General features: G+C 34.8%; 1 protein-coding gene across 2 annotated transcripts; it reads left to right on the top strand.

Moving 5' to 3' along the window:
* The first annotated feature begins 1,326 nt into the window (after positions 1 to 1,326).
* On the top strand, positions 1,327 to 6,092 carry LOC106134250 (UDP-glucosyltransferase 2). Of its 2 annotated transcripts, none has more exons than XM_060948930.1 (10): positions 1,327 to 1,444; positions 1,857 to 2,012; positions 2,129 to 2,213; positions 2,662 to 2,833; positions 3,246 to 3,440; positions 3,731 to 3,950; positions 4,262 to 4,481; positions 4,952 to 5,171; positions 5,458 to 5,561; positions 5,876 to 6,092. In XM_060948930.1, exons 2-10 carry the CDS (start codon positions 1,872 to 1,874, stop codon positions 6,049 to 6,051), a joined length of 1,533 nt encoding a protein of 510 aa, XP_060804913.1. In that variant the 5' UTR covers positions 1,327 to 1,444; positions 1,857 to 1,871; the 3' UTR covers positions 6,052 to 6,092. The 2 variants fall into 2 exon arrangements, with proteins under 2 accessions (XP_060804913.1, XP_060804914.1); XM_060948931.1 differs by lacking the exon at positions 1,327 to 1,444 and adding an exon at positions 1,494 to 1,594.
* The last annotated feature ends 7,355 nt before the right edge of the window (positions 6,093 to 13,447 follow it).

Here is a 13,447-nt window from a genome sequence, read left to right on the forward strand (position 1 = left end):
TGAATAATAATTTGTAGTAGAAACAGGTTTTAATCCAAATATCAAGGTCATAGCGAATTTGCTTACATATTAGCGCATCTGCCTCGTTATGGGTCCGTCCGTCATTCTATTAAAAAAAAACTATTGGAATTCTCATGAACATGCTAAAATGTTTTTTACATCGACAACTATAGGATATTTTTGGTATCTTAAAATTTGTTTTATTAATATTATTCAGATATCTTTAAACACAGACATACGTGTACTAATAGTAGCGACCGATAAGTCTTGTGATAAACAGAAATAACAAATGATTTCACACGTATTTATTACTAGCTTTTTCCTGCGGCTTTTCTCCAGAACTAATAAATTCTGGGATCATGTCCATAATTTTCTTTTCGACCAGTACATTTTCTATAAAATGTACACAATAGTCCTACCGATGTATATGTATGTTTATGAATGTAAACTATGATATGTAAAGTGCTAAATGTGTTATAATTTTTATATTATTATTTCTTTTATAATTATCGCACCACCCCTAATCTATCTCAGTTAGGTCCAAAGATTAAAATGGCAGAGAATAATACTTTTATGGCATTTAATCCACCTGTTTGTACATTTTATGAACATAAAGTTCAAATAAATAAATACCCATGGCTTTATAGAATTACTTCATTGGAAAAGTTTTGATATCAATATTTAATGTAAATTTTTAGTCTTTCAAAACCCTCTTTTTTACCACTTCAAAACTATGTCAGACCGCCAATACTCTCTATCATGCAGCAAAACGAAACCCTCTCTCAGCTGTAGACGCGTGATAAAATTGTTTTGTCTCTCTCTCTCTCTCTCTCTCTCTCTCAGCCCATCAAAACTATTCAGCTCTTCAAAACTATGTCAACGTCACCACAACTCTTTCTCCACTCTCCGTGGGTAAAAATTACCCAACTCTTACTTGCTTCCCGATATTTTTGTCTTCATTTTGTGTAGTCATGCTCAATTCTCTTATCGGCATTATTATTGTTTATAAAATCTTTGTTTTAACAATATGTAGGATGGGATTCAAAGAAGACTAATCATAGACAATATTAAATGCCGTAAAAACTCTATTTTTTTCGTAACGTAGGTAATATCATTCAGGCAAAGCTTCGAGCAAAAACTATTCTAACGTAAAAATTTATTTTAAAATTTCTAAAGGCGACCATATCATAAATAATAAATTACTTAGAAGGTAAATCAGTATTTATCAGTTGATAACGTAGCCATAGTTACACAGATAAAAATTATAAATCGTATCGTACTACTTGTACTATGTACGGCCATAGATAACATAATATCACTTTATGACACAGAAGTTATCTTAGACCATTCAGTAGATACACATAAATAATAAGAGGTGCACGCGTTTATAAGTTTCTAGTGAACTCATCCGCGTGTTTTTTGTATACGTAACGACCTAAACGATGTAAATTTTATTTTTATTTAAATATGATACTAATTAAATCGTGTATTATAATCTTGTTCAGTTTGTATCAGATAACACAAGTCTTCACAGATAGGTTCATATTCTAGTCCGGCCGTTACCGATGAGTTATTTCTTAGTTATTTACTCACGGTGAGGAAAAATAGTGTAAGGAAATCTGGATATTCGGACAACTCCATGTGTAATCATGGTCCAAATATGGTTTCCTGCAAAGGTTAAAAAAACCTGACTTAACCAATCCAAACTTGGGGTCACAGGACCACCTTTTGTCCATCTCCGGAAAGTTAAGGATGTAATCGGCACTCATGCCAGGAGAATGACGCTAAAAACAAGTCTCAGACTTACTTTATAAAGTCGTTCCTAAATTATCATTAATACTTTTTTAATTTTTCAGAATTTGGCTCTTACAATGAGGGCAATACTACTTCTTCTCTCAACCTTATCAGTGGTGTATGGCTACAAAATATTATGTGTGTTCCCAGTACCTTCTCCTAGTCATAATACCCTCGGCAAAGGAATTGTAAATGCGCTGCTCAAAGGTGGACATCAGGTAAATATAAAATTATTGTTGATGATATAAGTCTATATTTTGGTAATTATCTACGTCATATTTTTTCTTCATAAAAATTAAACTAACACCGTGCTTAATATATTAATTCTTTACAGGTGACTTGGGTCACTCCCTACCCATTCAAGAATGAGAATAAAAACCTTACCATAATACCGTCTCGAACAGAAATGCTTGGAAAAGGTAAATAATCAATTCTTCCAATGAATTAATTTATTCTTTACGAGTAAGTTGATCATAGTAACTTTCCTCATGCTATCAGTATTCCCGGTAACATTCTTAGCGGCAATGTTTACCCAGAACCTATTTAAATCTAAGTAATTAGGCAATAAGTACCTTCATCAAATCTTCAATCGATAAAATCAAGACGTCCTGGAAAAAGGTCAAATCAAGATTACCTGACACCAACGAGCTTGCATGAAGAGAATTATAAATGTAGATAAGCCGAAAGAAGTATGCCTACTGCCTACCCTACGGGAAAGAGACATGATTTATGTATGTATGTAATGAGCAATCTAAGCTAGAACAGAAACAAAAACTCGATAATGCTCATGTCTTATGTGATATCACGGAATAACAAAGCCTCAAAACATGTTGAAGATTAATATTACAAGAAATAAACACTTTCCAGATCACAACATGGCCGATCCAAAGTACGCTAAAAGTGGCATATCCTTCGTGAAACAGTTCGGCAGAAACATATCGCATGCCACCATAGAAAACGAGTTGTTTAGAAAAGTCCTGATCAACGAACAGTTTGATGCTGTTTGTACGGAGTGGTTCTTCAATAAACTTTTCGCTGGGTGAGTAAGCCAGTAATATTAGCCAATACCTTGTAACTAATTGTTCAGAAATCATTTAATCCCCATAGCTGGACATCGATGGATTAATAATATTTTTTACTGGCCCCATCTATGCCCCCGATCCAAAATGGAGAGATCGAGTAACAACAGAGACTATAGACCAAGGATCCTTTTAAAAAATTCGGGCGTTAACTAAAAACATTTTCAGTGGAGCTTTAGATCATAAATGGCATGTTTTAGTCTCTTCTCAAACTTTAGCTCGCCTACTGTCTTCCCCGCATATCCTTTTACGTGTCTCAAATAATTCCATAATGATATTTCCGTGGTCACTCAATCACTAATATGACCTGCCATAGTCAACACGCTAAAAGGTAGAAAAAGTGACTTGATTATATATATTTTTATTTTTCAGTTTTGCCGCCATCCAACAGGTTCCTTGGATCTTATTAAATAGTGTGACTTACAACGCATTCATGGAGGAAATAGTGGACGAAGTGCGGTCCTTGTCCACAATTCCTTTACTTATTAATGATGCTCCGGTACCAATGAATTTACTTCAGAGGCTGAAAAATACTTGGATTTATTCTATGGTGGCTGTCAGTGAATGGTGAGTTCAAGTTTTGATTGGCAATAAAAAATTTACTTAATACATCAATAATTTACCAGTGGCTTTGCTTATATCACTCATTTTGTTTCCAAAACATGTTTTTTTCATAAATGCCAAAATCAGCCTGTTTTAACATTATACAGTTTACAATACAAAAGGACTATTGGTTTTATCCCGATGAGAAGTACTGTTCCTATGGAATGGAAGGACTAAACTTCAGGAAACCCTGGCTTCTACGAACAGCTGGTGCATCAATTAAATTGGAAATTACTTCATACTTTTTATTCCAGGCTGGACAGTTTTTCAGCTCAAGAAGAATTCGAAACTTATTTCGCTCCCCTCGCCGCAGCCAGAGGAGTCCCATTGCCTCTCTTCTCGGAAATAGAGAAGAACGTATCCGTGCTCTTTGTGAACTCACATCCATCGTTTGATGTGCCATTCCCCATGCCGCCGAATGTTGTCCCGATTGCAGGGTACCATATACCGGAATATGTACCGCCTCTACCCAATGTAAGTAAAGGACTTAATACTTCAATTTAAATATATCTCAAAAAAAAACAAAGTAAGTTTACCGCTTATTAATAGTTTGACTTCTTATATCAATTGTATGTTAAGTGAAATGTTACGAGCAACATATATTATACACGTACTTTTACCACCATCCTGATTTTTCGAGACTACTGGCTCTGCCTATTCCGTAAGGTGTAAAGACGTATAAAAATATTTACAAAACAACGCTTAAATACATAAAAATCATTATCCTAAAGCCTTTTATCAAACATGGACTGGACAGTAGCTGTACTAACATTTTACTGTCATAGGACCTGCAAACTATTCTGGACAACTCCCCAAATGGCGTCGTTTACTTCAGCTTGGGATCTGTGATTCAAACATCAAACCTTCCGGAACATACCCTCAAAGACCTGATCAGAATCCTGGGGGAGCTACCTTATACTGTGCTGTGGAAATTTGAGAAGGAGTTCACAGGACTGCCGAAGAATGTGCACATTAGGCCCTGGATGCCCCAGCCAAGTATTTTGGGTAACATCTAATTTTTTCTGTAATGCATGACATTTTCATTGTTACCTTAAACATAAATATGATTCAACTTTTAGTACCAACATCACGTTTTTTTCCTAAAGGTGTACGCAGCGACTACATCTTTTATTTTATCACAATTCAACCCAGACCTTCTAACAAATCGTCTCCGATAAGAGCAATAGCGCTAGTGAACAGATTTAACCTACCCCTCCGGGAAAGGGTGATTTTATGGGTAATTTTGCTCATATGTGACCCCGAAGGTCCAAAGCAACACTAGGAGGGTAACTGGGAATATGCCAAAATGAGAGAACGAAAGTCATCATACAACTAATCTTGTCTTTCGTAGATGTTGAAGAAAAATTAAAGGTATTGGAGAAAAATTGGATCATGTATTCTATCCAGTCATTACAACATCACGATTTACATACTTCTTTGATGAACTTTAAACCAACCTACTTTTTTCTCTCCAGCACACCCCAACGTCAAGCTCTTCATCACCCATGGCGGTATGCTCAGCTCATTGGAATCCCTACAATTTGGGGTACCACTTCTAGCAGTGCCCGTGTTCGGAGACCAACCCAGCAATGCGGCCAGGGCTACCAACGCTGGGTACGCGAAGACGGTACCATTCTCCCATGATATGGGACCGAAACTGCAGGCAGTACTGAAGGAGATGTTGAGTGACGATAAGTGAGTTTTTAATATTGTACTATAAGCCGTTATCTACTTTTTTAGTAAGCTACAGATAAAACCCTCTATAGGACCAGTACTTAGTTGTCATATCAACTTTTTGAAACATCTGTTAGTAACTACTTAGCATAAAGTGGATCATTTCACTGCTTGGTAGAATAAAACTCCTTGTTAATATTTGTTTTGAAAATTAAAGGTTTGGTCTCTACATTATCTGTTCTACAGTGTTTATGTTTTTTAATTAATTTCACCATTATCTTTGCTTTAACAGTTACTTCTGTTTCAGATATTACAAGCGTGCCAAGTACCTCTCCGCACTGTTCCATAATCGTGAGGTGGCACCTTCTAAACTCATCTCACATTATGTTGAAGTAGCCATCGAGAGCAAAGGTCAGTTATCATCTATCAAAATACTTCCACTAAGACCGACACCAGAGACTATATATTATTTGACCTTTTTAAACCTAGATCATGTCATAGGTAATAAAGTAATAAATATAATACTATATACTCAATGGAAAATTAACTGCGAACTAGTTAATACTATTGAATAATAAGAAGGTGTCGTTTTAGTTTAATTTTGATGAAATGAACAGTTGTGCTATTTCTAATATTGATCCAACAACTAGTCGCAGGATATCTATAACTACTAACTAAAGTTATGAGAGATTTACTATTCATTATGTATGTATATCTTTTCACAGGAGCATATCACCTTCGCTCTCCAACCCGCCTCTACGCCTGGTATAAACGATGGATGTTAGACCAACTCGCTATTCTTTTAGCAGTGGTCTATCTTCTAGTGGTGATAGTGAAGAAGCTTTTCTCACTCGGCTCCTCAAGCAAAGAAATGAGCAACATAAAGAAGAAGAGAAATTAAATTGGTCGTGGTGCAGTATTATTACAAATTACTGATAAATTATTCTTTATAAATGAAATTTTGTTTTTATTTTTAATTACTTAGGTACTTACGGATTCAGAAAAAGTTACTACCAAACTACTGTTTGGTTTATACTCTAACAATGACATTCATTCATTCATTCATATGATCACGTCTATATCCCTTGCGGGGTAGACAGAGCCAACAGTCTTGCAAAGACTGAAGGCCACGTTCAGCTATTTGGCTTAATTATAGAATTATGATTCAAATAGTGACAGGTTGCTAACCCATCGCCTAAAAAAGAATCTCAAGTTATCCCGCTTAAAGAAGAACAATGACATATTATAACATTTCCTCATCAGCTGTATTTAAATTATTTTTATCAGCAATACACTTCAGCCGAAGAATATACTTAATACATACATTATGGCCTTTTAATCTTTTCGAGACTGTTAGCTCTGCCTATCCTGCAAAGAATTTAGTCGTGACTATATGTATGTATGTACCAACACTCAATAAGCTTGTCATAATAAGATGACTTTACTATTAGCCTACGCACGTTAATTACGGTCTGCCATCCGACTTTCTAATTCTATATACAGTTGATTGCATGTGATTTTAATCTTGATAGATTTATACACTTCCGGAGAGCCGGTGGACGAGTAGTTGAAATATCCGACTTGTATGTATACCGGTACTATGGTAATCGGATTCAAATATCACTGTGATCATGTAAAGCAATAGTTATTTACTGGTTATTTATTTCTCAACTAAAAAGTATAGTATAAATGCTTACCGATACTCTTATGGTGAAGAAAATATATTAAGAAAATCTTTCCATTTAGGCAGCTGTTAATTGTTACCTTGAAAGATCAATGGAATCTTATCATTCAATGACTCTATACAAACTTACAAGATATAATTTATGGCCGTCAGTTATAACACTCTTGGGGATAGTAAAGTATGACATAAATTTTCATCTTTTGTGTATGAAGAAATGCCTGATGACTGGATGGGTGAACTTTGGGTGATAAATATAATAAAAAATGGACATTGGGTACATTTATTTCTGAAAAATTTATAATTGCTGACATCAAATTTGGAAAGCCAGTAGAATTTTTAACGTTACGTACAGCTAATTCTATTTTATTAGTAAAGAGTGATTCCTGGCACTTAAAAATAGGGCCATCTATTTCCCATGGATGACGTAAAAGGCGACCCAAGGAATAAGAACACATTCGTCTAGTGCAAGTTTTCATGCTGGTCTGTTAGCGAAATAAAAACATGTGTATACCAGCTAAATTCCCTTCCCGTGAAGATTGCGAAAATTAATCTAGGGATAGGCTAGTGAACTTGGGATTCTTCTTCTAGGCGATGGGCTATTAACCTGCTACTATTCGAATCTGAATTCCATCACTAAGCCATACAGCTAAACGTTGGCCTTACAGACTTTTAAGACTGTTGGCTTTGTCTACCTCGTCCAGGTATACCTCGTAGGGATAAAGACATAACTCTATATGTAATTATTCTATTTTATCACAATAGACTATGAAAACTTAAAAAAAAAAAGTATTATTAAAACCGTCATAGAGCACGTGTCAATCGCATAACGGTTAAGTGGGTTCGAACCCGCTACCTTATTGGACGGCCCCGACGCCGCGACGATATACCTACAATAGCCCTGGATGTAACTATAAAATGACCAAGGACTAAACACCGCTGTCTCTTATTTGAGACTAACTTGCCGGCGATTTCGTACGCGTGGAAGTCTACCATGGTACTTCATCAGGTGTTAAAGTTACCAAAATGAATTGCGTAAGTATCTTAGAGGTACCTATGTTGTCAAGGCTTTATGGTTTTAAATCAAAAGAAGTTTCATGAAATAATTATATAGGTATGATTTGTTTAAGTACAGCTTTATGTTTTCTTATTCAGAATAGTTTTTGGACTTCTATTCATAGAGGTGAGAATGAAGCCGGGATTAATACGAGGAGGCAAAAGAAGACAATGGACTTAAGCATAACCATAATTTATTTTTTTAATTCTTAGTAGATACCTATTTTTTTAAGTATGGTGATTTGTGGAGAACTAAGTATAAAGATATTTTCGATTATAAAAAATGAATTTCTGTTCTAAATTTGTACCAACGATAACTATCCAGTAGCTAAACTTATGTTGTTTAGTAGCTCGTTTATTTAACATTATTGTTCTGATCATCTTACCGGTAGCATCCGATATGGCGGGTCCATCTGATAGCCATAACAGCTCACTGGCGATTCAGACTCCTTACCCTTTCCAGACTTCTTAAACTGTATAAAATTATCGTTAAAGACGTGCTAGTTATATTTTCTGGTTACGTTCCTAAAGCGGCCGCTCAAAATACTTAGTATAGATAGTATAAATTTGTAATATTTTGTGGTTATGTTTTTAATGCTGAAGATAAGTTAAAATGAAAGGTATGAATAAAATGAAGATTGTACAAGCCAATATACATACAAATAAACACACTTCTGTTCCATTGCGGTATTTAAAAAACAAGCTAGGGTTAATATGACTCCTCTCAGCATAGTGAAAATGTAATTGGTACTGACGACAGGGGGATGATAGAAGGTAGTATGGGTCACACTTTCAAATATTCAAATATTATTGGCAAATCATTAAATTTAATTTATTATGTAAATGACAATACTAACCATCCTTCTGACTGATTAATCGAATTATCCCATGACCAACCTGCTTATCGTAACTAGATAATAAATAAGCACGTAATGACGTTATTAAATGAAGCAATAATGGTACGGTTTCTATTTGACACAAATAGATTCATCTGAAGTTAGTTATTTAATCAAGACAAGCCCGCGTGGGTTTCGGTCGGCGATGTCCTGCGGCGCACATCTGTTTGTGTAAAGGTGAGGCTACACTGTTTACAAGACGTAAAACTGACACCATACAGAAACTTACTCCTTCCAAAGCTAACCCTTTAAGAGTCAAGATTCTGTTAATAGCCTAATACGGCGCTAAGAGGTTTGCGTACTTACCCGCTTTGGAGTCATTCATACCTTCCCTTATTTGAGCCTATATAATTCTTCATCATAATGAAAATAAAATTGTTATTACATAATTGAATCATATGTTGTTACTAGAATCAGAACGTTGCTGATAGGCATCGATCCAAAAAATAAAAAAACTTTTTACCTTAGTATAAACGCGGCCTAAGAATTTCAACAATCCCGGCTCCCGGCACAGATAAATCCCTCAACGTTGGCCCGTGTCCGCGATGACACAAACGTATTGTGCTCTCTGATCCTCCGTTAATAAAGCCCCGTTGATTCCACTCGAGTTATGGTAGAAAGATCACGACTCCTGAGTAATTGTATGTGGTGGAACCGGCCTGGAAGCGTAGTAGGTAATCGTTTTCAAGTTTCAGCCAGTTTATCACAATGGCTTGCGATTTGACAAGTATATTGGTTACAGTATTGCACGCGATTTCGTTCCGTGTATTATTATTATGCTTTACGTCATTAATTACGTATTTGTTTGACTCCTAGCCGGGTCTTTTTTTAAGAGAAGGCCGTCTAGAATTTATCAACGCCATAGTATTTACAGTGATCAAATTTTAAAAATAAGGCGAATATAAAAAGATCTAACAACCAACTTTATAATCAGCGTTTTGAATTCAATCACTTTCAAATTTGATATTAATTAATATTGGTACGTAATAGTTTCTAACTGCTTGATCCAACCCATATGCAGTAGTTAATGCTGTTTGACATGCTTACTTATCTCAGTAACAAGCGTGAAAACAGTTAGCCCCTGGCAACCTTTTATCTGGAAAGTTAATAGAAATAACGAGATCGGAGAAAATGGCCCAATTTTGTTTTAAATTATCCACTTATTTGTTGTACTATAACAAGACCGCAATCAGATTTTATGGTTTTGAGTAACACGTCTATAGTAAGTTTTAGATTTTAAATTCAACAATTTTCCAAAATGAAAGCGTAGTAAAAAAGTATATTCTTCTTCCTCCTGGCGTTGGTTCTGGTTACGTCCTCACCACTCTGGAGTCTCGTCTCCTGGATGTGCATTTTGTCAGGTTTTAGTTTGGTTTTTTCAGGTCAGGAAGCGACTCTAATTTGACCACCCTTATTTGATCATAGCTGTATCTAGTTGCCTGAATGACAGGTTCCTATCGATGGTGTCCGTCACTGTAAGAGCATCTGTTAGCACTCAAGCTTCTATGAATAACTCAGAAAAGAGTCATTGGTAATTCCCGAGGTGGGATTGTGATTACAAGAAATGTATGAACGTCTATGTACAAAATAAGATGTAAAGATAATCTCTCGTCTTCGAGAAGTTTATAAATGTTGCATTTTGCAAGAAACATACCGGTGTTCAATAATTTATAACCACATCCAAATATCATTATATCCAGTTTTTGAGACATTTGTTGTCCATACTCACTACAATACCGTATACATAGACTGGTTTCTTACTCGCCCAACCCAATTTCGGAGTTAAATGTTAATATACCGGCGTACACAATACTAGTAAAGTTACTGTTTTATATCGTGATGATAAAATACATAGGTATCTAAACGAAGTTTACGTTAATATGGTTAATGGTTACACATATAGATACTATCACGTCTATTCCTTACGGGGTTGACAGAGCCTCGAAAGACTGAAAGGTCACGTTCAACAAAGTGTTTTTCGGTTACACGCTTGCTTAAATTATATGTTCATTTCATAAGGCAAAGACTTCCAAATTCACACAGCATGGAAATTGAGGAGTAGAAATGAATAATGAATATAAGTATTTTTGCACACATAGGAAGCGTTCCCTATATAAAATTTGGTGAGCTAAAAATGTTAATATCAAAAGTGATGTCATCGGATATCAGACCTATCACGTATCACACAATAAGAATGCCAAATTCGTATCATGAGATGAAATATTATTCTTGACTCGCGCTTAACTAATTTACATACACGACTCATGCTATTTTTATTACACTCGCCTATGATAGCTCATTGGCTGCAGTCAAAAAACTTGTACCTACATAATCCTATAAAAAATAAGAGTGTAAATATTTTCTTCAGGATGGATCACATTGTAAAAAATATAAATTATAGATGTTGCCATTTTTGACAACAATAAAAAAGATATGACATTTATTAGGTTTGAGTAAAGTTCTATAAGTTATGTTTTACATAAAAATTGATTTTAGATTTGGTTATTGGTTTCCGTTATAATGGAGTAGGATCGAAAACCTGCCTGTAGATAACGGTCATAAAAACCTTGCCACAATTTCAATTGGTAGTTACGTGATGTTCTTATACTGTTACTCATTGCAATAGGGAATAACCTATGAGAAAAAGGGAAAGAGAAAACATATATAAATGATTCAATAGGCAGCTCTTTTCGTGTTGAACACGGAGCGGTATTTAAACAAAGCTTCATGAAAGTAGCATCGCCGCCGCGCAATTCTAACTAGACTCACAGAACAAAATAAAGATATGATAAATACAGAACTGACTTAATCGACTTCGTGTTATTTTTCACATCTTACCTTTATATAATCGGCAATGTTGTTGTTATATATACTAAGAACATTGCATACCATACAAAGTGGAAAACGAAATGGTGGAAAGCGGTCTCGAAGCATAGTTGCTGAGAATGCAACCGCAGTTGAGACAGAGAGTTGTAATCGTTATAGTATTTTAGATGAATTTTGTTCCTGTTTGTCACTCGGTTTTCTGAGGAAGGTGATATCTATAATTGCTATCCGTGTGAAGCCTTGGTATAATATAATATTGACTAGATACTTACTAAATTAAAATAATTATCCCTCTTGGTAATTAAACAAGTATTTTTCTTCACTTACATTATTTTATGACCATACACAACACATAGGGCATTCTCGCTGCGAATAAGGCTCTCAGGCCATTCTCAGCCTATTGAGATGTTAGGCTAGCTGACAGCTTGGTGTTCAAAGGTATTTCAATAGAATGTTACCAATGTTAGTAGAAACCAGTCAGCCTTAATGAGCTAGTGTGTTCAGTTAAAAATAACCATTGTTTGTCGTAGTGGGGTTTAAAAGCTTAAAATGTAGTAACAGATTAAAATACAGCTTTTGCGAATATTGACAAAGCACGTAAAGTATTTTTACGTTCTTTCACATTTTTGAAGCTTACTGTAAATATACTTCTAGTTACTATTATGTAAAGTTAAATATATGTGTTTGACTGATATACTAACAATTTTCCCACAAGATGCCATATGAGTAACTGTGCTCCATATAAGCTCAACGAAATTAATTTCATGTCACAACAACTATCGAAGTAACGATATGTCATTCAAGTCTCACAATTTTATTAATTGTCAGCATTAATAAAACACATCGTTAAACAGTATAAAACGCTTTGAGATAACTGTCAATAATATTATTTATGACTGAGAAGGTATGCGCTTTAAGTAAAAAAAAAACCTCATTAGTATTGATTTTCCATAAAGAAACCGCGTGCGTGACTCGATACAAATACCGAACAAAAACAATTGTATGACATGACTCTCTCAATGAAACTGTGGATTGTGACGTCATGAAATGTTAGAAATCTCGACCTTGACATAACCATAAGGCAGATTTGAACGCGTGTCAAATCAACGCGTGATCCTAATCTCCATATAGTCACCTTTCACACTGACGTGCGGCCAATGCATTGCTCCATAATATAAAAAACAACAATCAGAAAGTTACCAGTAAAAATTTTATATCCTAGATTGTTCTAAAAGATTTACAAGATGGACTAGATTCAAACAAATAAAATTACAAAGATCCTTAAATTTAAACATATTTTTCTTTTAACGGTGCGAAACGATATGCTGATTATAAGTTGTTCTTTCTGAAGACATATTCATAGCTCTCAGGTCTCTTTCCAAATTATTGCATCACCAATCACCAAAGGTTATTACAATAACATAAATTATATTCAAAATCAATTATCCAGTATTTTTGAATATCTTCATACTGTGTTTAATATTCTGGATTAAATGCTATTCAATACCTATTCTATATTCTTTTTAATATTTAAAAACTGTATAACAGATTATTTTGGACCTACTCATAACTAAAAAAAGGGGTCAATTAATAGTAATAACTAATAGCTAATATGGTGCAACCATCTCTCTTAAAAAAAAAAAGTACTCTACATGTTGGCTTCGTCCCCATGAATCCCAAATGACCTCTATAGGTCCATGTACATTTTACATCTACCAACATAATAAATAATATTCTCTGTACTGTTCTGATAGAGTGAAGATTGTCTTCTGCTCGATTTTCTTATGCCTTCGCTCATGCATTACATCATTCTATAATATCATCAATCAAACACTACA

The sequence above is a fragment of the Amyelois transitella genome, chromosome 17 (genome assembly GCF_032362555.1).
Source record: "Amyelois transitella isolate CPQ chromosome 17, ilAmyTran1.1, whole genome shotgun sequence".
Taxonomy (NCBI): Eukaryota; Metazoa; Arthropoda; class Insecta; order Lepidoptera; family Pyralidae; genus Amyelois; species Amyelois transitella.

Bases quoted from the DNA above. Each gene is read 5' to 3' on its own strand.
- LOC106134250 (XM_060948930.1), top strand. From the start codon at position 1,872: ATGAGGGCAATACTACTTCTTCTCTCAACCTTATCAGTGGTGTATGGC. The intron at 2,834-3,245 runs GTGAGTAAGCCA...TTTATTTTTCAG, and splicing joins TTCAATAAACTTTTCGCTGG to TTTTGCCGCCATCCAACAGG. The intron at 5,562-5,875 runs GTCAGTTATCAT...ATCTTTTCACAG, and splicing joins AGTAGCCATCGAGAGCAAAG to GAGCATATCACCTTCGCTCT.